This window comes from Lotus japonicus, chromosome 3 (genome assembly GCF_012489685.1).
Source record: "Lotus japonicus ecotype B-129 chromosome 3, LjGifu_v1.2".
Lineage (NCBI taxonomy): Eukaryota > Viridiplantae > Streptophyta > Magnoliopsida > Fabales > Fabaceae > Lotus > Lotus japonicus.
This window is the reverse complement of record NC_080043.1, coordinates 27,591,240-27,614,549: the sequence shown is the minus strand read 5'-3', so window position 1 is coordinate 27,614,549 and position 23,310 is coordinate 27,591,240. Positions and strand designations below refer to the sequence as shown.

General features: G+C 34.9%; 1 protein-coding gene, 1 long non-coding RNA gene and 1 pseudogene across 3 annotated transcripts; 1 reads left to right on the top strand and 2 right to left on the bottom strand.

The window, feature by feature from the left end:
• Positions 1-6,175: 6,175 nt before the first annotated feature.
• On the bottom strand, positions 6,176-8,742 carry LOC130749217 (probable LRR receptor-like serine/threonine-protein kinase At3g47570; annotated as a pseudogene).
• Positions 8,743-14,896: 6,154 nt separating this feature from the next.
• On the top strand, positions 14,897-17,572 carry LOC130748719 (uncharacterized). Its single transcript, XR_009022763.1, has 2 exons — positions 14,897-15,093; positions 16,412-17,572. It is a non-coding gene; the product is annotated as an uncharacterized LOC130748719 (long non-coding RNA).
• On the bottom strand, positions 17,060-23,167 carry LOC130748718 (syntaxin-132). Of its 2 annotated transcripts, none has more exons than XM_057601964.1 (13): positions 22,968-23,167; positions 22,110-22,226; positions 21,637-21,693; positions 21,499-21,547; positions 21,129-21,217; positions 20,973-21,046; positions 20,839-20,881; positions 20,696-20,756; positions 20,504-20,529; positions 20,337-20,414; positions 20,108-20,188; positions 19,945-20,010; positions 17,060-17,428 (listed from the first exon to the last, which is right to left on the bottom strand). In XM_057601964.1, the coding sequence occupies exons 1-13, from the start codon at positions 22,983-22,985 to the stop codon at positions 17,267-17,269; spliced, it is 921 nt and encodes a 306-aa protein (XP_057457947.1). In that variant the 5' UTR covers positions 22,986-23,167; the 3' UTR covers positions 17,060-17,266. The 2 variants fall into 2 exon arrangements, with proteins under 2 accessions (XP_057457947.1, XP_057457946.1); XM_057601963.1 differs by lacking the exon at positions 17,060-17,428 and adding an exon at positions 19,419-19,846 and having other exon boundaries at positions 22,968-23,160.
• Between the last annotated feature and the right edge of the window lie 143 nt (positions 23,168-23,310).

The window sequence follows — 23,310 nt, the reverse complement described above, 5'->3', positions numbered from 1 at the left end:
GCAGGGTCAGGTCCAACAAAAAGAATGATAATGACAAAATCAACAACAACATATATAATATAAGTACATTATATGTCTTTTATGGGAAAGAGTCAGTTACTAACGGAATCTCACTTCACACAACCCACCAAAGCTTCCATGGCCATCTTCGTGCTTCCGCAGAGGCACGGTTATCACGGTGACCGCAGTCAACCAATTCACGTGGAGCCGCAATGATCCACAAAAGTTCACGGTGACCACAGTCAACCAAATCACGTGAAGCCACACCGGCCCACAAGGTTCACGGGAGACCGCAGTCAACCCAAATAACTCCCTCGCGTGCAAGGTACCATCGTTCTCATGGACCATAGTCTACCTGACCTATGTCTAAATTATTCACATTTACTTGCAAGCGAGTTTATTACACTTTTCTCTTTGTTAAGTCTCTAAAGTCAATCCTAGAGTCTTATCATACTCTTTATACAACAACCTTCACAACACAACATTCACGGGTTACAAGGGAATTACGGCTAGGTGAGCGACCCTTGAACCATTAACTGAGAAAATAAATATAATCCACGTAAAGGAACGCAAGAACATTCACTCATGCATAATATATCATCGCAACTTCAACATATTGACAGCAGAAACAACTTTCACAAAAATAGAGCCACAGAATGCATCTTTCAACCAAAAATCACGTATGATACCTTTCTAGAAAGCTATTTTAAATATCTACAACTCTCTAGTTACACACTTGTTCATTTGAGTCCCAGAATTAGGTGATATTAGGCCTTAAAGCTAACTGTCCGGAACAGGAAAAACAGCAGGTGTGACAGTTACTAAACACGACCCCCAGATCACATTACTAAACCAAAAATTATGATTTTTATATGTCTGGAAAGATATTTCGAAAATCTACAACTTTCATTTTAATCACTTTTTCATTTGATGACCTTAAACAGGTAAAAAGGGGCTCTGAAGTCCGCTGTCCAGTACAGGAAACTGGCAGCGAAACTCCCATGGCTCTATGGTTTTCAAAAATAATTTTCCTTCCTTCCCCTTTGATCATGGCAATCTTGGTACAGCCCCAACAACCCAAATATCCACTAAAAATTTCAGAACCAAACATGTAGCAAGGATCATGTTATAACAAGTGCAAAATAGCACAAAACTTAACAAATACCATGGCAACTCGCATAAAATCATAGATTCAGATCATAAACAACGTTTGAGGATCATATTCATGGCTTTTCAAGAGAAAAATTCCAGCAAGCCAGCATGTACAGGAAATCATGCAAAAACAGTCCAAAACTCAAGTTGTTTCTCATGGCAATTCATGGCATATTCCCTAAAGAACCTACCCATTCCTAGAACCAGCCCTTACCTTGGGTTAATGGCCTGAAAAGAAAGAAAAGATGAAGATTCAAGATCAAAAAGCTTGCTGTCCACGTCCTTCTTCTCCCCCTCCACGCGGTTCCCTTTCCACTCGCTGCTCCTCCTTCACGCGCAAGGTGTTATGGGTGGTGATGGTGGCCGGCGGTGGCTTGGATGGTGGTGGTTCTTGGAGCAAGATGAAGGAGATGAGGGTGTGTTTACGTGATTAGCTTCTGTTTTTCTGAAGTATGAAAGAAAGAAAGAGAAATTGATTTTTCTCTCCCCTTTTTCTTACAAAACTGGCGGTCAAGGGAAAATAGTGGGCTAGGGTGGTGGTTTTTGGGTTTAATGCTGGTTTAAGTCAGAGGGGACAGGGTTTAATTGGTACTAATCACTCTTTACTTCAGAAAAAAAAATCAAAATCTCTCTCCCTTTTCTCCTTGCAAGGCTGCGGCATCACCACTAATGGGCTAGGGTTTTCATAACCCTAGCTCCTTCCTTCTCATCCAAGTCACTTGGCCCACTTAGCCTCTTCTTAATCTCCTGATCATGATCTCATAAGTTCACTAACCAACCCAAATAACGCATTAACCAAGGCTTAAGCCCAAAGTTTTAAGTTAGAGCTCGTAAGGTCTGGGCAGTTGGACCTTTGCTCACTAAAACGGGGATATCTGAAGCTACAGATATCGGATTGACTCGAAACCACTTGGAGAATTTTCTAGACTTGAAGGGCTACAACTCTCATGAAGGAAGTTTTCCCAAATGAAGTCGTTACGACCCTCTAAAAATTCACACAAGTTGACAGTTCTAATCTGCCAGTTATCAAACGTTAGCTAAAACTTCAATTTTATTCAAACTTCCATAAAATTGTTCCAAATTGAACTTAGGGCCTTACAGTTGTAGCGCGACGAAAACTAGTTATGGAAATTCTAGCATGAGAGTAGCACCGATTTTGCTTCACGATAGAGGTTGATTTTGGAAATTCTAGCATGAAAGTAGTACGAATTAAAATTTATGCTCTAGAACCTGTTACGAAAATATGTTGTATACCGGCATAGTTGTCTTGGTTGGCCGTGTCGTGTTTGTCTCTGTGACACTTTGGACTCTAGTTGAATATGATGTCAAATGTGCAAGAGTAGTAATTGTAGGCTCATGCTCCTTGGCTTGGAATGTTGGTGTGACCATCTTTGAGATGGTACAAATTCTCCAAAAGAAAACTGGATTGAAATGACAAGTGTGGATTACTAAGCTGATGAGCCACTTTTGTTGGATCTTTTATGCACTTATTCATCAGTTGGACATCTTCATTTTGGTGTCCAATGCCTTGGGAATTGTTCCGGTCTTGTTGGTGGTTGGGAAGTTCACCTTCAACATGATCCGAAGCCGGTGATTCCTCTTACTGTATGAGGAAGAATGTGGACCTGATAGTGAAGGAGTTGATCATAGATGTTGTTGTGGTAGAATAAGTAGGTTGATACCTAACATGAAGGCTTATCTCACGTTACATTTTCTGACATTCTAAGTCATAACAACAAATACAAGAACAATGTTTATAAAAAAAAACATAAGATCTGTACCTATAAAATATTCTTCCTTTGATCCTCCAAAGCTTTGTATAATATGAAATCTCACCAGGGACTATAGTATTTAAAAGTTTTCTTTCATCAGATGAACTCATTCTTATGACGTGCCCAAGCTTTACCTCGTATGCTAGATCTGGTAAACTTCTTGCACCAAACATGTTCTTTGACTTGGAGCCATTAAAAGGTATCATTTTGCAAGCAAAGATAGAATCTTGATGGCTTGCAACTGAACAGCTCCTAGAGCTGAAAAGCTCTTGAGCATGAAGATGATCAAAGCTAACTCCTGAGTTCTTCCTGGGAGGAAAACTAGTAGTTTTTCGGTATGAGTTGATTAGAAATCTCAATTGTTTACTTCACGTGAACAAGGAGGAAGAAGTGTGCATGGTTTGATGACAAATGTCATTTTGTTTACTTTAAGAGAATGTGGAGAAGAAAGAGGGAGGAGGAGGAAGGACGATGAAGATGGTGCCGTATTAGATGATGATGACCCTCCCTCTTTTCTTATGGATATCGATTAGATCTTATTTGAAGGTTATGCATCGATGGTGCCATATGATAGGAGGAGATAAAGGAAAAAGGAAGAAAATCAAGTAAAAAATGCATTCATTAGAGATGCACTGTTCTAACATGAAACTCGTACCTTTTTTAGCCTGGAAACCGTGCTTTAGCGCGACGGAAACTAGTTATGAAAATTCTAGCATGAGAGTAGCGCCGATTTTTCTTGGAATTGGTGTTATAGCACGATATAAGCCGATTCTAGAAATTCTAACATGAAAGTAGCACGAATTGTGCCTAAAATTTGTGCTCTAAAACCTGTTACGAAAATATGTTATATAACTTGAATTTTTCAACCCTATTTGGATATCTTTTGACGTTTGACAACTTTTGGAGACATTGGGAGGTAGATAAGGAGTTCTTTAGGATCCCCTTTCAGGTTTCTGTTGTAGTTTTGATGCTTTACTACCTTCTTCTTGAATTGTTTCTTATGACTATGATGAACTAATCATCTTTTGTACCGATGAAATGATTCAAGGCACGTTTGAAAACTCTGTTTAGGAGTGAGATTTCTGGATCTGGAGGATTCATAAAATATGGGAGTGATTGATATGGAAAAACGGGATCTAACACTAACAGTGAAGATAAAAAGACAGAGTTGAGCACCACCCATGGTGCGCATTAGATGATGAGGACCTTCCCGCTTTTGATATGGATATCGATTAGATCTTATTCGAAGGTTATGCATTGATGGAGTCGTATGATAGGAGGTGATCTGGCCATTGTTGATTCTAGCTATTTAGATTTGTGGTCCTTTCTTGACTTCTAACTGTTTGCTCTAGCTTATGCTTTGATACATTTCAGTTATATATGAATGGTTATGTTAGTTCATGAATTTCTTCTTTGTTTTTATTGAATCCAATCGCGAGTGAGTTTCATGATATTGTGTGCACTATTGGGAAATTGGTAGATGATAGGGATCTAGGAAGAAATTGAATAAGGGTTTCTACAACTTAGGGATAAGGGTAGCAATTCATTTGTGTTAGCCTGAACTTGAAATTAAATATCTAGTTAATTAGGATTAGGTACTAAGGAATTAGCTATCACTAATTAACTAAAATGGGTGCTTGACAAATGGATTAACAAGTAAAAAAATAGGCTTAGCACCATGAACAGATTTAACTAAATTCATATATAATTGAAGTGAATAGAAACATAGCAAGGATAAACCTGGAAAATGAAGATGCAGAAAACAAGAGAGAAAAAGGCTTCATTTGGTTAAGGAAATATATAAAGAGGATACTGGAATTTGAGTGAGTATCTTTAATTAGTTACATATATAAATAGATAGCTCTATATACGTATATATGTTGGGGTTTGATGGTTGAGTGTGTGGTATACTGGTATCAAAGAAATAAATACACCACAGAATACGTTTCATACATACACACACATTTATTATGATATGTTGCTGAACTTGATACTGAGCCAATGGAAAACGGATTAGAATTTGACTTTGTAGAAATTTTCCTCTTTTATTCGATAGTGGGACTTCCTTACCTTAACAACTTATTATCTGTCCATTCAAAAGAAAAGAGAGGAGGACGAATGTGAAATGAAACCTTGATTTTCTTATATGATTACGATACCAGCAGAGGTTCCTTCCATCTAATATCCTACAGTTACGTATATGCCATGGCATTCATTGACTTGGTGTCAACCTTGAAGAATTGAACATAAGTTCATTGTATGGCAGGTCAACCTTAGAAAATTACAATTTAAATTAGGGGTTGTCTAAATGACCCATGATAAAGTTTGGGTTAAATAACCCATCATCCAATCACATTGGAGATAAGTGAGTTGGAATTTCTATATTTTATTTATTAATTTATTTCCAACTCATTTATCTCAAATGTGATTGGATGATGGGTTATTTAACCCAAACTTTATCATGGGTCATTTAGACAACCCTTTTAAATTATAATAATGCATAGAGTAATGCATACTCCTTGACTTGAGGTCAACCTTAGAAAATTCTAATTTAGTTTATTGTTTGTTATGTGTCAAATTTTCTCGGTCATTGAGACTATGCTTAGAGTATTAAATGATCCTTTTGCCAGTTGCAAGAAGCAGAAAATGACTGCTCAATAGGGTAATAGGAGGATAGGAGGATGACAAAGAAAAAAAAATCGTCACTAATTTGTTACGAACTATAATTTTCATTAAAATTTAGTAGTAGCAAGATATTCCGTTACGATTGATATTCTATCATAAATTTTGTCATTAATTGAATCTTTCAATCGTTGATTTGCTTTTTTTTAGTAGTGAAAATTTCTTGTGTTAAATTAACGTTTTCTGTGTACTTGGTTAAGGCAGTTTATGCTATGCAAATGTGAGTTTGCTCAGTATTGTGACTCTCAAAGATTAGTTTTCACCAATACAACATCCAATATCTCTGTTATTGAGATCAGTTGCAATGAGCTAGTAAAACGTGAGGTGTGTTCTGCTTTTGTTTATTGTTTATTGATACCGTTGAGCACCCTGCTATTGAGTTAGGATATCCATATGATTCATTAGTTAATTTTTGTTTACCTTTGTGAACTTCATCCTTTATATTAAAAAAATTGAAGCTAGAAAGAGTTCTCGGCTATTTCGCTGATGTTTAATTTTGCTGTAAAATTTGGATAATTACGTTACGTCTGATCATAATGGAAATAAGTATGGAAAGTACTATAAGTCCATCACTTAGATATAGTATTGCATTCATCGACTATTAATAGATGTTACATGAAAGATGAACTCATAAATGCAAATGGCTAGAACAGGAGGAAATTTATTGAACAAATCCACACCGATGGTTGAACTCAAATTGCAGTGCATTATGCTTCATAGACACGAGCAGGAACACCTGAAATTGGAGAAAGAATAAGCCTATTACTTTCGTAGCACAGGATAAAAATTTAAATACATACCAAGATTGAGGCAGAAAAAAACGAATATTAACTACATAAGCAATTTACTGGAAGGAAAAACTATACAGTAAAGCATTTAAAATTCAAAAATGATCTCACCAACAAGAAATAGCTTTTTGACTAACTACTACTGCTATCAACTTGAAACTATGGTGTTTTACATGCTTCATACTTTTGACAGGACATGGCAGTAGATGCAGCTCTGGAATACCCCCACAAAGTTTTTTGTTTCCTGTCATCACCAATGCACTGACATTTTGAAAGACACCTTTTGTTGGTACTTGTCCCTCCAACAAGTTGAAGGAAACATTGAAGTATTCCAAATAGGAAATATTCTGTAGATCCTTAGGAATTGACCCAGACAAGCGGTTTTGTGATAGATCTAATTGTAAAAGACCTTTGAGTGAAGTCAAAGAGGATGGAATGATTCCATGGAAGGAGTTCCCTTGTAAAAAAAGGTACTCCAAGCTTATGCATTCTCCAATAGTTTGTGGAATATTACCTGACAGTTGATTTTCAGAGACACCTAGCCAATCAATATTTTTCAGCCTTCCCACTTCTACTGGTAGACTGCCACTCAGTGAGTTGTGTGACAAGTCTAGTAAATTTGTTAATGAGGACAGATTAAAAACCTCAACAGGTATGGTTCCTTTGAGGTTGTTTCTTGAAAGGTCTAAGTATTGTAACTTTTGACAGTTTCCGATACTTGGAGGAATATTTCCTTCTAAGTTGTTTTCCTCTAAACCCAAATGAAACAACTGAGTTAGGTTTCCAAGGGAGGCTGGAATATCTCCTGACATCTTATTTCCCCCCAACTCTAATAATTGCATCTTCTGAAACTTCCCAAAAGCAACCGGAATTGTTCCTTCAAAGTGGTTACTCTCCATGTTCAAGAGAATTAGGTTAATTAGATTTCCTAATTCAACAGGAATTTTTCCTGATATGTAATTATCCTCAAGGTCAAGGTAACTGAGTTGGGATGATAAATTGCCCACGGAATTTGGCAAAGGACCTCCAAAATTGTTATCGGCTATAACCAGATGTTGCAACTTACTACAATTCGTGAGTGATTTCAGAAAGTCCAAATCATTAGTTGATTTGTCACCTAGATAATTAGAAAACATTTGCACCCACCGAAGATGTTGCAGCTTCTCTAGACTTGGAACTTGTCCGATGAAATTATTTCCACTAATTTCAAGTACTTCAAGGGTTGAAGCATTTGAAAGAGAAGTGGGGATTGGACCTGAGATTCGATTCCCGCCAATTGAAAAATCTTTGAGATTGGGGAGGGTGTGAAACATGTTGGGTGGAAGAGAGCCATCAAATTCATTTACTCCAGCTGAGAAGATAGTAAGAGATGACATGTTGTAAATACAAGGAGGAAATGTACCTGACAATTTGTTCACACTCACTTTTAGAAATCTCAAGTTTTTGAGATGACACATTTCTTCTCGAATATTTCCCTCCATGTTATTATGACTCACCGAGAAAAACGTTAAGAATGAAAGATTCCCTATGAATGGAGGGACTTCACCAGTTAAATTGTTGTGCACAACTTCCAATACCTGAAGTTTCTGGAGAGAGCTAATTTCAATCGGTATCTGGCCAGTCAGATTATTTCCACGTATTTGAGATCAAAGCAAGTTGTTAGGTTTGTAGGAATCCCCCCTGCAAAGGTGTTATTTGTGAGATGCAGTACCTGCAACCGTACCAACCGACCCAATTCTTGTGGGATATTTCCGTGAAAGTTGTTTTTTGTGAGGTTGAGTTTTTTGAGAAAAGAGAGATTGCCAACATGAGGAGACAATGTTCCAAGCAACTGATACCCTGTTAAGCTCAACTCTGTTACTCTTCGGTGCTTGGAGCTGCATGTAATTCCATGCCACATGCAAAAGTGGGTAGAATGATTCCAAGAATCTAGAATTCCATATGGGTCATAAGAGATTTGTTCCTTGAATTTGAGCAATGCTAGATGGTCTGTTTGGTTTCTGGAAATAGAAGCAGTTGTTTTTGGGCAGTGTTTGAAAGTAAAGAGAATAAGGTATAACCAAAATAAAGATGCAGGAAACATGAGAGGAAAAAGCTTCATTTGAATTGAGGAAGTAGGGTCTTGGAATTTGAGTGAGTAACTAGGAGAGCTCTATATCAGTATATATAATGTTGGATCGAAGCCCGGTTTGCATCCAAGACACTAGGAGAAAAATTAACAGACTGCAAACATTAAAGTAACATTCTGGTCGTTTATGCTTTTTCTTTCTTTCTCTCATTCTCATTCGATGGTGGCTTGACTAAAAAGCATCACTCACGCTCCCCACATTGTTGGTAGCAAATGAGACTTGGAAAGGAATGGCATTGGCAGGGAAAATGAGATAAATTACTAATATAAGGTGGAATTCTGGATACACTTAGACAGGGAAAATGACATTTATTATTCATTAACCATCCCATTTTTAAGCAACATGGCCTATGAGGGTGATGGAAAATCCACCAGAATAAGGTTGCGACTTAATGCGCACGACCTTGACTTGGGGACAACTTTAATAGAAAAATTCAATACAATTTAGCTCAAGGCATTGCTTTGGTACCCTTTCAAAATGGGAAGGTTCAGTAGCCTCAAAGTTCATCGTTTCTTCATAAATTTTGTCTGTCTTTCGATCTACTTGATATGCAGTCTGCTATAGTTTCTTGTTTTTCACTTAAAGAAATTGATCCCTATAGTAGGCAATTGACAAACACTATCAATTCCTCCATTTACGTTTCTTCATAATGATGAATTTCTGATTCCTTGTTTATGATCTTTTTTTGCTGCACTTCTTGTTCTGATTCTTACTTTTAGTAGCTTAAATTTAAGGTATAAATTGCTTCCTTTGACATTTTGAGATCTAGTTTTTTTTTTTTCATTTTTTATCTTGATTTGGGACTGATGGTTCAACTGGTTTGTGATTTGCTTCATCTTCACTATTTTGGACAATTGGTTCATTATGTAATCTGAAATGCTATTTTGTGAAAGGTAAATGATAGAGAATTTAGTTTCTATTTTGTGTTGTATGTTAGGAGAGGGGAAGGGAAATGCTAGAGAATTTAGATAGTTAAGACTTAAGATGGTAGTTATGAACAGATAGAGAAGTTAGTTAGTTAGATAGAGGGGGTATCAAGAAAATGGAAGATGTAGAAAATTAGATAGTTTTGTGAAAGAGGAAATCCTCTGTGTACGCAGAAACAAACAAAAGAAATTGGATATTTGATACTGTTAGATAAAGAGTACTTAAAGTATTTTCTATTGATATTCTTTGGTGCCCTCTCACCTGATTAACATGTAAAAAACAGGTGCTCATGAAAAAGAGGGCTATGATGGTCACATTGCACTTCCCTGTAAATTAATGAATTCAGAAAGAAGGCAGAGACCTCTCCCCTCCACTAACTTAAACAAGAATATCAATAGCATGCCATGAAATTTAATCCCTGACCATAATTTAGTGGCTTAATTTCCAACAATAGAAAAATTACCACTGTCAAGATATGTAATGATGAAAGATTATGTACTTTTCACCTGCAAAACCTTCCCCTTATTCCAAAATTAAAGAAATCTTTCTAAATTCTCATTAGCTTTAGGACTTGGTCACTTTTACATTACATATTATTAATGTATGTGATCTTCTCAATTCTGATTCTTTAACCACCAAATCACTTCACTTAACACCCTAATGAAAAGTGGGAAGTTTCTATGCTTCCCCCCTATGTCCCTAACACCACCAAAAATTTCTCAAATGAAATGATGTTCCATCATAACAGATATTATTAACAAAGTGAATCCACAAAGAAAATTATTACTCTAAACACTACAGCTTTCATACATTGTAATTAGGAAGGATTTGGGTTATAGTTAAGTATAATCAGAATCAGATAGTGATTAGAAATAGTACCTCAGGTAATCTTTCTTGATTGTTGGGCTTAGTGGCTTGACCATATCTTGCCACTTATCTATATCTACTTTGTATCTAATTTATATAGGAATGTAAATCACCAAAATTTTAGTATAAGGACGGAACCAAAATCTCGTTATAATTCAAGGACCAACAGTTTATTTAACCCTAAATATTTTTTATGGAGGTTAGGGAATGGGCAGAATGTCAATTTTAACTGGGAGATAATGGTTTTGATGGCTCGCGGGAAACAATAGGGAAAAGTGTGGTGGGTGGGATGAGAAAGAGGAGGAAGAAAGAGACTAAATTTGATTAAATAAGTTTATGAGAGACCAAAACTGATGTAAGAATGTTCAGATGTCAACCAATGTGGACTAATTATTGATAAATAAAAATGACACAAGCTTTATGATGTTATAAACAACATTTTAAATAAAAAAATAATGTTATGCAAGAAAATAACTCAAATGGAGGAATTAGATGGCCCAAATACTATTCTTTTGTAGTGTATAAGTTGACACAATTGCATTCACTTTGAATAATTTATATTTTAATCTTAAAATTTTTCCTAAGCAACAATATATATAATTTTGAAGTAAATACTATTTTACTTAGTACGTGGATACATCACCTCAAAAGTCAAACCTCATGCACTATGTGGATTGTGGATACATCACCTCAAGTGAAAATGGTTGCATTGTGGATACATCCCTTTCTTTTTTAAATAAGTTATTAGAAATATATTGAAATGAAGTATAAAAGTTACTTCAAACCAATACAAATAGAAATCTCATGACTGATCGGTGTGATTATGGTTGTTTTGTAAATTTAAAGTATTTTTCTAACTTTTTTTTCTTTTATATCCTGATTTAATATTATATTTCTTACCTGTTACCTCCAATTTACACCTATTACAACTCGCACTATATACTTAATCAATAATCACATTTTTCACTCCTTAATACAAGTTAACTTTAAATAAGACTCTTCCAATCAAAATATTTATCAAATGATGAGTTCTTAATACTCGTGCACAACCTTAAACAACAACTTATATTTTGAAAGGGAGTGATTTAACCACTAAAAGCTTTTTCCCCTTCAAAATAAGTTACTACACAAACTTACAAACTACCATCTTTTCAATTAAATAACAACTTTTTTGTGAATATAAAATATATTTATATTAATCACTTTTCATAGATATTTATGAAGATGTCTCGAATGATAGCCCAAATGGTAAGAGCTCTGAAACATATGGGTAATGGGTTGGGTGGAGAGGTCTAGGGATCAAATCCCTGAAATGTGCAATTTATCTTTCCGATGTAAAAAATATATATGTGAGTAGAGAATTTTTTTTTTCATTCGCCCAACAAACCTGTTTACAAAAATTTATGTTCAACAAACAATGACTGTGCAACTTACCTAACAAAGAAACACTTAAATGGTCAACCTCCTTCAACTACCATTCCTCTCACTACTCTGTCTCCACCCTCCACCGCTCATTCTTCACTAGTCTCTATCTCGGCAACCATAATTCCTTTGAAATCAATCACTTGCTTCTACTACTCCTATTAATATACCTCCCTCAGATAATAATAGCATAGCCCCCCCCCCCCCCCCCTCACTCTCAAGTCTCAACCACAATTTATTCACTGAAGTATACTCAAACTTCACAACATACCTTATCCTCTTCTCAATTCTTCAATTCTTTCAAATGGCCGACACTGGTCGCTCTTCTGACAAAATTTCAGCAGTTTCTTCTGGTATATATGCTTCTCTTTTAGAGTCTACTAATAATATTCCTTATTCAGTGCATGCAGGTTTTGAGTTTTCACATGAATTGATTCTTGCTGTGACTTGTTCTTCTTTTGAATATGTAGTTGCTGAATCTTTTTCTTGTGGCCCTTCTCTTGTTTGGGATCACTTTGATGATTCAATGATTTTTTCTTTCTTTTATCTGGTCTTTATAGTGGTTTTTTTAGAAAATGTAAGGTTGTGAAAACTAGTATAGTAACATTCTAAGCTTTTACACATATCATAATAAGTGCAAGATATCAGATTAAGATTTATGTCTGTCCCATTAATAAAATTGTACCATATTATTTTAAGACACAATTTTAACCTTACGTGAGTGTTTATTAAATGGTATAACACAATTTTATTGGTGGATCAACAACTGCAACAAATTATTTCGATTCCAAGACATGATGGTATAAAATTTTATTTTTTTCTCTCAGCTAGCTAGCTACCTTGTACTTTGTTTTTAGTCAAATAAGGCATACTTCATTTAGATTCAGGGAGGTGTGATGTTCTTTTTTTCCTTTTCTGAAGAGCAATCCGGTCAAGCTTCCAAGAATGAGTTTTCTGAAGATGAGGAGTTTCTTATTATCAGGATGTATAAACTGGTAGGGGAGAGGTAAGTATGTGATACTCTGCTTTGTAAAACCTATCTTCTATCAACCTTTTGAAGACAGTGCTTATTAAAATTCTATCTTCTTTCTTAGGTGGCCTTTAATTGCTGGAAGAATTCCTGGAAGAACAGCTGAGGAAATAGAGAAGTATTGGACTTCAAGATACTCGAGTAGTTAATGAAGTGCCAGAGAGACTGGTGTTCACTCTTGGAGCAAGATATTTTTGAGTGCTTGAGTCTTGTGACAGTGACTTTGTATTAGAAATTGGCCATAAAAAGAAGCAGCTACTATAAAAGGCATTGTTTTTAATGTTCTCCATCTTTGCATATTGATTGGTGTGATGATATCTCCATCTTGAAATGTTATATACCTCTTGTGGCTGCCTTGTCCTGCAAATCCTACTTAGTGCAGGCCTACCCGTGTATTTACCATTTGTATTGGAACTTGGAAGATTCTATTTATAATTGATATTTGATATAACATAAAACACGAAAGAAGGATAATAACTTATTTGCTTATTAACATTCCCCTAAAAAATAACATGGTTATCAAGAAGCATCAATTTATTAAGTAGAAATCGGTGATGGGACGAGGGACAACTTTAGTGAAAATATCTTTGCAAGCTCAAGTTGTGAGGAGATATGAGAAAGAGAGATAACACGATCATTAAAAGTCTCACAAATGGAGTGGTAGTCCCACTTCAATATGTTTAGTGTGCTCATGAAAATCTGGATTGGTGGCAAATTGAATAGCACTTTAATCTAAAGAGGCATGGCATCATGGTGAGAGTGTCCGAGTTCAGCCAACAAACCACAGGGCCAAATGATTTCCAAACAAGCTATAAGCATAGCACAATATTCAGACTCAGTGGATGACTTAGAAACTTGGACTTGCTTTTTACTCTTCCGAGAAATCAGGACAAAACCAAGGAACATGCACCAACCTCCGAGTATTTGGAAAATCATCTCAATCTGCATCACTATAGTATAGACAAGAAGTTTAAGAGACGTAAGAGCAGAAAAAAAAATACAATGACGAGGGGTGCCCTCAAGTAAGGAATGATATGCAGTAAGAAATGTCTTTCCCTTGAGGGTACTTGAGGCGTGGCATCATGCTTGAGTATTATACATTTCTTTGTCTCCACCATGACAATGTCTTTTCCTTTTGACTCTTTCATGTGCCATCTCCAAACAAACTTTTACTTTGACATATCTATTAATGTTTTTGAAAATACTCTCATCCATGGCCACATGATTGATTCAATCGCTATACAAGAACTATCTTCCTCTTCTTCCATCAGTTGAATGTTGGGTGACATAGAAAAGACGATGCTCTCGATTATGCTCTTCTATAGAGTTAGCTTGATGTTTATTTTGCCGCAATAATATTTCTCCATGTGCCCAATTTCTTGCAGTGATTGCAATATGGTCTTCCACCGTTCCATGACAATATCAATATTTTTTCCAAGACCTTACCTTTGGCCCTATCTTACCTTTTGTCTCACATGGGTCAAGTATCCCACTCTTCCCTCTGATTACCCTATACAAAATGTTTTTTTAGACACAATATTCAAGAAAAGCCTAGAAAGTCTAAGACCATGGTTTAAGATTAACTCTTGCTTCAGTGGTTTAGGATTAACGCTGTGCTTCAATGTTTGGATTTTACACGAAAGAAGGATACTTATTTGCTTATTATCCCATTCTTTTTATTATTTGTAGATCATTTTTATTTACTATGTAAATCTTTGCTTAATTTCATGTTCATTGTGAATATTTGTTTAATGTTATGTGAATATTTTTAGGAGTAATCTACAAATATTCTACAACACAATCAATTAGTCAATCTACAAATATTTTTAGGAGTATTTGCTACACTTTTTTGGTACATTGAAAAACAGAGTATTCACTACATTGTCAACACCACCAACCTCCCCCACAATTTCAATTAGTGAGATAATTAAATGAAAAATCATAATGCATTTTTTTGTTACAAAATGATGATGCATTTAAATAGTATAATAAATACTATTCAATTAATTTCAAAAAAAATACTATTCAATTTAAATTTAAAATACTCATGACTTAAACAATGAATGGGTAATAATGTAATATTATGTTATCTTATTATTCCATTAATAATTATTGAAAAATAGTTGGAGTTGGACACGCACATCACACCCTGCCCTGCCCCTGAGTCCTATCGCTTTCTCTTTCCATCAACACAGGATCTCAGTCTCTCTCTCTCTCTGGGCTATGAACAGATCTGATTCGCCAGCAATGATCTGCTCGCCTTCATGGATGGATCTCTCATCTTCTACCCAAACACGAACATCAAATTCAAAGCAGATTTTAAGGTAGAAACCCTTGATTATTAGATTTCATTCCTTTTTGGGTTCGACATCTTATTAATATGCTGTTTGCTTGCTCTGGAAATTAGAGAATATATTATTGAGAATTCTTAGATCAACAAGTCAGTTTGGATTGAAGTGATTTTGTATGGAACGTTTTATCTCTAATATAACTTTGACTAAAATTTATTTATCTATGAATTCTGAAATCATTGCAAAACCTACACTTTCATAAAAACAAAAGCTTACATGTATGTTAAGTAGCAAGATCAGTGGAGAATCCAAAAGCATAGGTTTTGTTCTTATTTATGTAAGTATTTGTGAATTTGATTTTGGATAAGCAATTTTTTAAAAAGTCAAGTGAAATGGTCTATATCTAGAATCTTTTTTTTTTTTTTTTACCTCAGTCTAGATGTTTGTAGTGAAGCTTAGTATAAATGGGAATTTTAGTGTGTTTAAAGGAAAACTTGGATTTAGATGAAAACTATTAAAAAAAATCTTTTCAAAATCTCATTTATAAAATTCCATGTTCGTGTCACTTCTTTTTCCTTGAAGGTTGGCATCGTAGAGAACAAAATGAGTTATACATAGCATAAGATTGCAAGTTAATGTATCATCTGATAATTCATGTTAAAGACATTCAAAATCAATTACGCAGCTAATATGGGTTAGGATAGGGACTTCGTCCTTAGGAGGAGGAAATGCTTCCTCATGTTGAAGCATTTCCTCTTCTTCCTAAGGGGTGTGACATTTCTTCTCTAATCCACATAGCTGGTAGCCGGTGATTGATTTTGAATCTCTACTTCATTAGTCTCCTATTACCATTTGAGGTGTTTGCAACCTTACGCGTTCTATACTCATTTTCCTTTTTATGATGTCTACTTTCAAGGAAAAAGGAGTGTGATAAGACACGAACAGAGGATTTGAAAAATGAGATTTTGAGTCTCTTCAATGACACATTGTTTCTGTTATTGAAAGATGAAGAAAAATTGTTCATCCTAGGATCCTTTGACATTAGTTTTTCTCTGAAGTGAACAAGTATGGGTGGGTATATATATCCCTAAATTTTAGAGGATAAAGATCAAGATAGATTTTAAATTAAATCAATGGTAGACACACTTTTGCTGTTTTGTTTACTCTCTAAAGACACTCACTTTAGAATAGCTTTATTCCTTAGTCACATTCCAAACTTTGATGAGTTATCATGTCGAAAAGGAAAATATATGTTCTTATGAATTTTAAAGCTGAGCATCATTCAGTATCTTAAAATTGAACTTGCCATGTTCTACCTGCTAGTAATTTTACTTTGTACTTACCCATCCAGATCTTGTCACCCCCCAAAAGATTTAGTCAGGTTCCATGACCACTCATGCTATCATCCTGTAATATCTCATTTATCCTCCATAATTCTTGGAATGATTTGGAATTTTGACAGCCTTACCACCTAATTTCCCCATAGCTAGCCATAGCATGAGATCTTTATCTTGTTATATTAGGGTTAGTTATAGCCACTATAAAAGCAGCCAGTACAAAAGTATTTCTGTACTGGCTTTGCTGTAACTTCAAGTCTCCAAGGAAGCTGCTGATGTTCAAGTGTGAAATAAGCATATGATTAGATAAAAGGCTATTATTCTATCTCTGCCACACCTCAATTGAGAATGGAATGATGGGATACTACACCATAACTAATTACATCAACATGGATGATGGACATGAATTTCTTCCTTCAACTTGTTAGTTGTTTTGCCACCATTGTCTATGAACTTTTGGCATCTGTTCTTATCCTTTCAAGGTTTCTTCTGATCAATCTCAAACATTTGTGTTCACTAAACATAGTCTGACAATTCATGCTTACCTCAATTGAATGCATACCCAACTTTGGATGCGTAAACCTTATTTAATTTCTTTCGAAAAGTCTATCATTCATTTACCTACACATGAAGGAGAAAAATGCTACTGGGGCAAAAGTGCAGTTTTTATTCCTTTCACGAGCCTGAGTGAAAAAAATCAATGACGTTTTATTATGCATTTGCATGTGCAAATATTCATAGAAAGCTAGTTTGACAAAGGGCAAATAAAATCAAAGTCTACTTTAACAAGTGAGCTTTTCTGCGCTTGGAACAAAAGATGTAAATATTGAGATATCTCTTTCATATGTATATTACTTTCCTCTTTCTGGTCACTTCTTCCATGGCTTAAAAACAGCTAGTACAATGATGCCAGCAATGAGCAAGATCAATATGATGGCAATCATCATGCATTTCCTTGATTTCTTTTGCAAGCTCTTTGCAGTTTGGAGAGCGTCGTTACCCAACCTCACATGATCAGTTGCATTTGTCACCTGTTCATCACAAAATACCATTTTTATAGGACAGAAAATGGATTAGTAATCTGAAGTAGTAGTAGAATGCTGGCAACAAGTTGTAAGATAACAGGACTGAGACTCACTTTTCAATTTACCAGTGATCATAATTCTTTTAAGCAACTCATAAATTTAGTTTTTCCACTATTTATTTAAATCATTCATACATTTCAATCTAACATGAACTAATCATTATCCTACGTTCTTGTACTTGTATTGATCAAAACTAGATGATCTAATGTAATATTCAGGATATGTCTATGCATAGATTGAATCTAGGCAGGGAAAAAAGAATGATATATTGGTTTTCAAGCATGTGAAGAAATTTCACTCTTAAAATTCAAGCGTGATCAGAAGAATGATGTATTTGATCAAACTTTTTTGGCCCGAAACTTAAGTTTAAAAAGCAGAAATTCGAAAACAACACATTAGATAACCAAGTAAAAGAGGACAAAAGTTAAGAATTATGACTATCATTGAAAACTAAAGTAAAAAATGTAGATTGAGAAGTGCATCCTAGCCTATACTCAACTATAACAACAATAATGTGTGGCATTCTAAAAGGAATTGAGTGAATCGCATGAAAATAGAAGGTATAACTACAAAAATTCTCATCTAACAAAAATGGTTTTTAGCATATTAGCTAAGTGGGCATTGATTCACAAGAAGCACGACAAAGTTTTTTTTTTGTCAATGAGGCCAAATGCAAAAGAAAAACAATTGAGGCAAATCAAACTCATACAATCTAGAGCAAGAGTATGGACTACCAATATGACTTCATAAAAAGTTGAGGTAGTCAGATAATTTAAAATTGAAATAAAAGGGTTAAAAATGGAACAAAGTTGAAATAGAAAAGCAAGGAATGATAGAAAACTACAACTATGGTATTTAATCAGTTATAACTATTTCCTCTAAAATGGGGGTGGGGTGTATTTCAAAGGATATAATATAAAACTATAACTATTAATTAAAAAACAATTTATGTATAAACAAATTCATTATTTGTTATACATACGTGTGTATTTAATCATAAGCTTGATTGATTTTTCAATCAATGACTATTACTGCAATTTTTGCTCAAGAGCAAAGTCTCAATGAATCTTGTGCTTCAAACTACAGATGGAAGTTAAACTACACTTATTTGTACTAGGACATGATTAGAAATTAATCACTAAGATTGGAATAATGATGAGATTTGAGTAGCTTGTATAAAATCATAGATAGATTCAAGCTTCATGACTATTATTCAAAATAAAGATCAACTAGAAATATTTCCGCAAGGACGGACCAATTTCCATGTCTAAATTGGCAAACACGTTCATAACAAATGCCACATTTATAATTGAGGCTGTTCGGATATATACCCACCAATGACTTTATTTGGTGCAAGCAACTCCTTGGTTGACATGCTTTCTAACACTGTAATTGATTGATTAAAATCCCAGTATGTCCCACTAGATTGGGAGTGAGATCCATATAATTTAATTTAATGGATCTTACATGAATTTTAACAAATCAAAAAGAGTGTTAAAAATAAAGTGTCAAAATAGAGTATTACTAACATTTCTATTTGTTCAAAATGTTGAAAAACCTAGAGCCTGAACTAGTGAGGGGGCATGGTTGCTCAGTATGGCCGTGTAGGCCCAATGCCCACCACACCCAGGGCCTCGAAGCCAATTGTTTCCGGAAATTAATTTTCAAAAGCTATCATTGATGATGATGCATGCTTATAAAAAAAACATCAATGATGCATATAGAAACAGGGATGGTCATGGTGGAATTAATTTTCAGAAGCTATCATTGATGATGCATGAAGAAAAACGGATGCTGGGAAAAATTACCCCCAAACGAAAAATAAGGAGCATAATAAGAAAGAAAGAATAAAGAATTTATACAAAAAAAAAATTGGTAGGGAAAAGGTACTTTCTTTTGAAGAAAAAACAATAATGCAAGATTCACATCTAGCAAATGTCAGCAAAAGCAGCTTTAAATGGTGCAATGAAATAAGAGGCCTTGTAAACTTTTGAAGGCTACAAAGAATATGAATTTCATAATGTTACACACCAATGTATAGTAAGGTAAGTCAATCACACCACACAAATCAAGCATCATACAAAATAAAAGCTCGAAAATCCTGATCTAAGATGTTCCGCTGACACATGCAAATGCTTTCTCAACCAACTCAACTCTTATATATACGGACAAAGGGACTAAAGGGCTGACTCAAGCACCCTTGTTACTCTTCCAAGGTTGGAGAACACCAACAACTATGATAGCTACTATTATCAACAGTATAATGATGGCAATACACATCCATTTCCGAGAGTTCTTCTGGAGTTTCTTAGCATTTTGAAGTGCCGATGTCCCTCTCTGGACATGATCGACTGCATTGTTAACCTGAACAAGCCTCCCATTAACACAAATTGAGCTAAACACGCGATGCATTCTATACAGACATACAATAGTAAGTCAAGAGTGTGTGAACATGAACTAACCTGACTTTCAATGTTATCTAAAATCTCTCCTTGAGCATCAACTAAGACAGCCATGTCAAGATAAATCTGAGAAGTAATGAAATAGGATCAGACATGTACACATTATCAGTATGATTATAAACTAAATTAACTATTAAAGATCTTAATCTTAATGCTAGTAAACCTGATGCAAATCAAGAAGTTTCTTCTCAATTTCTTTCACAGCATCATGTCTCTCCTGAATTTCCTCTACCGTGTTCACAATCTGCGACAATTTTTCCACACAAGTAAATGACAGATCATAAGTTCATATCCACATTCGTAATTGCAGATTTGTTGCCAAAATAAAACAATTATGGGCAAATTTTGTAATTTTCCAGATTGAAGAAAAAAAGGTCAAATAAACCAAGTACCTGTCCTCGACCTGCTTCGAGAATTGCCTGCTGAAAGATTTGTTCACTGTTTCCAGTCTCTATCAGGTTATCAATTGTCTAAAACGGACATTAAACAGCCAATTATAACAAAATTTATACGTAGTCGATATCTCATCTCAAGTAAAAAATTCATGAATCAAGCTCACCTCATCGTCTGGCCTACTTCCCGTGACTGTACAATCGAATCAAACAATCACAAAGGCAAAAACATGAGAAGATTATGAGCTTATACTTTTTAATAAATAAGCTACAGAATATTTATAAAAAATAATCTAGTACCACTATAGAGCAAAACAATTATTCTATGAAGGGGCTGGCTGAAGTGTTCAAATTCAAACCTGTAATAACTCTTCTCTCGACAACTTCACGATATTCATCTTGTATTCTTTGCCTAAGAGTCTAAAACATAATGCATTGATGAGAAGATAGAACTAAACTTGGAAATACAGCTTTGGTTGTTAGGTTTTAGAAACTAGCGTACCTGAAACTCAATCATGAGATCCTTGAACTTTTTAGTCAAGGCACTGCGGTTTCATGGAAAAGTAGAGATTTCAGCTTTCCAGGTTGTTTTTCAGGTATAATAGTATAGAATATAGATATGCACTACCAACTTACTTTGCCATATTCATCCTTGCCCTGTCAACGCCCGTTCCCTTCTCACAGCCAGGCTTTTGTCTATTGGCTAGATTCTGCAAAAAAAAAAAAAGCCCTGATTAAATATTTCTCATAACTGACATCTTCTAAAACAATATTCAGCCAGTATCTAATTACATCTCTGTTTAAAGCTTCTATTTTTGCTTTGACACCATGTGCAATCTTTCCAACTTCATCAATATCTTTCTCCATCCTCTTCTTGATACCTGAAAATGATGTTACATGTGTATTAGTCTTATATAGATCATTAAATTTCACTCATTTATAATGTCAGAACCGCAAAGGCAATATATATAAAAAATCAAGATATGAAACAAATAAATATTCACTTGCAAGTGTTTCCAGGAAGATAATGTCTGGTTATGACTTCCCACTACACCAATGTTAATACATACTGGTGCCGTTAGAAGCAAAATCTTATAAGTTATGACCCAATTCAGAACAATGCTTTCAACTAAAAAATAACAAACATTGCAGTGTAACATACTTTTCATGGCAGATGCTTTTGTAACAGATTTTGATTCCTCATTAGCTTCCTGCCAAAAGTACACTCTGACTCAGTAACTAACAGTTATAGATGAGATCTTGCTGCTAAAAAGTGATGAATAATGAAGATAATAGATACCTTTAGCTTTTGAAGTAGCCCGGACAGCTTTTCAATTTGTTTATCAATCTCTTGGGTCTAATAACAACATAAAGAATATCAGTAAATGTAGGATGAGGTCTGCTGTATAACACGACAATTTCAGTGCACGACCAGAACAAATCATGATGTGGGCCGAAAGCAAGGAGGCTTTCTGATTGAGAAGAGAATTAAACATGTGGAAATCAACGGCACATAATAAGTTGTGCAGTGTCGTTAATAAAACAATCGTGCCAAATAGGATTTCCCATGTAGGATACTCAACTGAAATATTGAATAAAAAGCATGAAACATGAAGGACTTAACAGTTTCATTATCTCCTTATACTAAAATTAGCTTTCATCCTTGTGTAAAATATAGTCTAACAAATATCCAAACATCACAAACTACAAAATACCTAAGGCCAAAGTAACATTTGAACCAACAAAATAGTAAATAGTATACGCATTGTTTACCTGCTTATTAAAAGTTTCCATTCCCATATCAGAGTTGCTTCTTGAATCCTGCCTTCCCATTTCAATATCATTTTGTCTTGAAGGCTGGCCATAAGTAGCATCACCAACAAATGAATCCTGCAAGAAAAAAAAGAAAAAAAACTATCCTTAGACTCAGTGTTATTAATTGCGGATCACGGAGAGCCTAAAATCTGCTATGTCAAGCCCTCAAGCGGAAAATAGCGGAAACAGTGAGCTCCCAGAGCGCTACGCTATAGTGCTATAGCACCGCAATATCCGCTATTTCACTTTTTTGGCTCAAAAGTAAGTGCTAACGCCGGTTAACACTGACGCCAACAGGACAAGAATGAGATACCTAACCTAATCAATGTCACTGACATCACTATCAGAACAATTCAAAATGCCAAACATTCTGGTCTCCTTCTTCAGAGGACACAAATCAGAAATAAAGTTAGACTAGGAAACATGACTAAGAATAGCAGAGAACAAGACCTCTCAAAACCCAAATGGAGATTAACTATGATCTTGATTCTTGAGTTAAACACCCTTAGGAAAACTTCAACTACCAATATCTTTGAACTGAATTTTAAGGCTTGAAATATATATATATATATATATATATATATAAAATTTTCTTTGATGATTCCAGATTTGCATCATAGAATTGAAGGGCAAAAGTGGAGCCTTTCTTTGATATAAAGAAAAACAAAACACTATCCCAAGTAATAACATAAACAGGGAATGAAATCTGAGATTAAGAAAGCAGAAAAATAAAATTAAAAAGAGAAAGTTTGGAACGAGAAGTAAAAACCCAGTGATCAAAATTGAATTTTGGCATAAAAAGAGGGAGTTACTTACAGTAAGAAGATCGTTCATCTTGGATAATCAAAACCAAACAGAGCGAGGAATGTCGAAATCAGATACCAAACTGAAAGACTAATAATTTCTTCTCTTCTGTCTATGCCGGCGAAACGACAGCGAAGCGAAACAAGGCAACCCACGAACTCTCTCTCTCTCTCTCTCTCACACACAAGGCCTTTTGTTTTTGCTTCTTGTTTGATTTTGTTTATTTTTTTCCAATAAATTCTTCAAAAATATAAAAATATTTTGATTTCCACTTATGATAATGTTATTATTTGTATTTATTTTATGAATTTTCACCGTTTTTATTCTTTCATTAAAAGTTAAATATGTTTCTGAA

Excerpts from the sequence above, each read along its gene's own strand:
- LOC130748718 (XM_057601963.1), bottom strand. Across the intron at positions 20,757-20,838 it reads ATCTCATGATTGAGTTTCAG|ACTCTTAGGCAAAGAATACA; the intron begins GTACGCTAGTTT and ends ATTATGTTTTAG. Across the intron at positions 20,189-20,336 it reads TCGAAGCAGGTCGAGGACAG|ATTGTGAACACGGTAGAGGA; the intron begins GTACTTGGTTTA and ends AAATTGTCGCAG.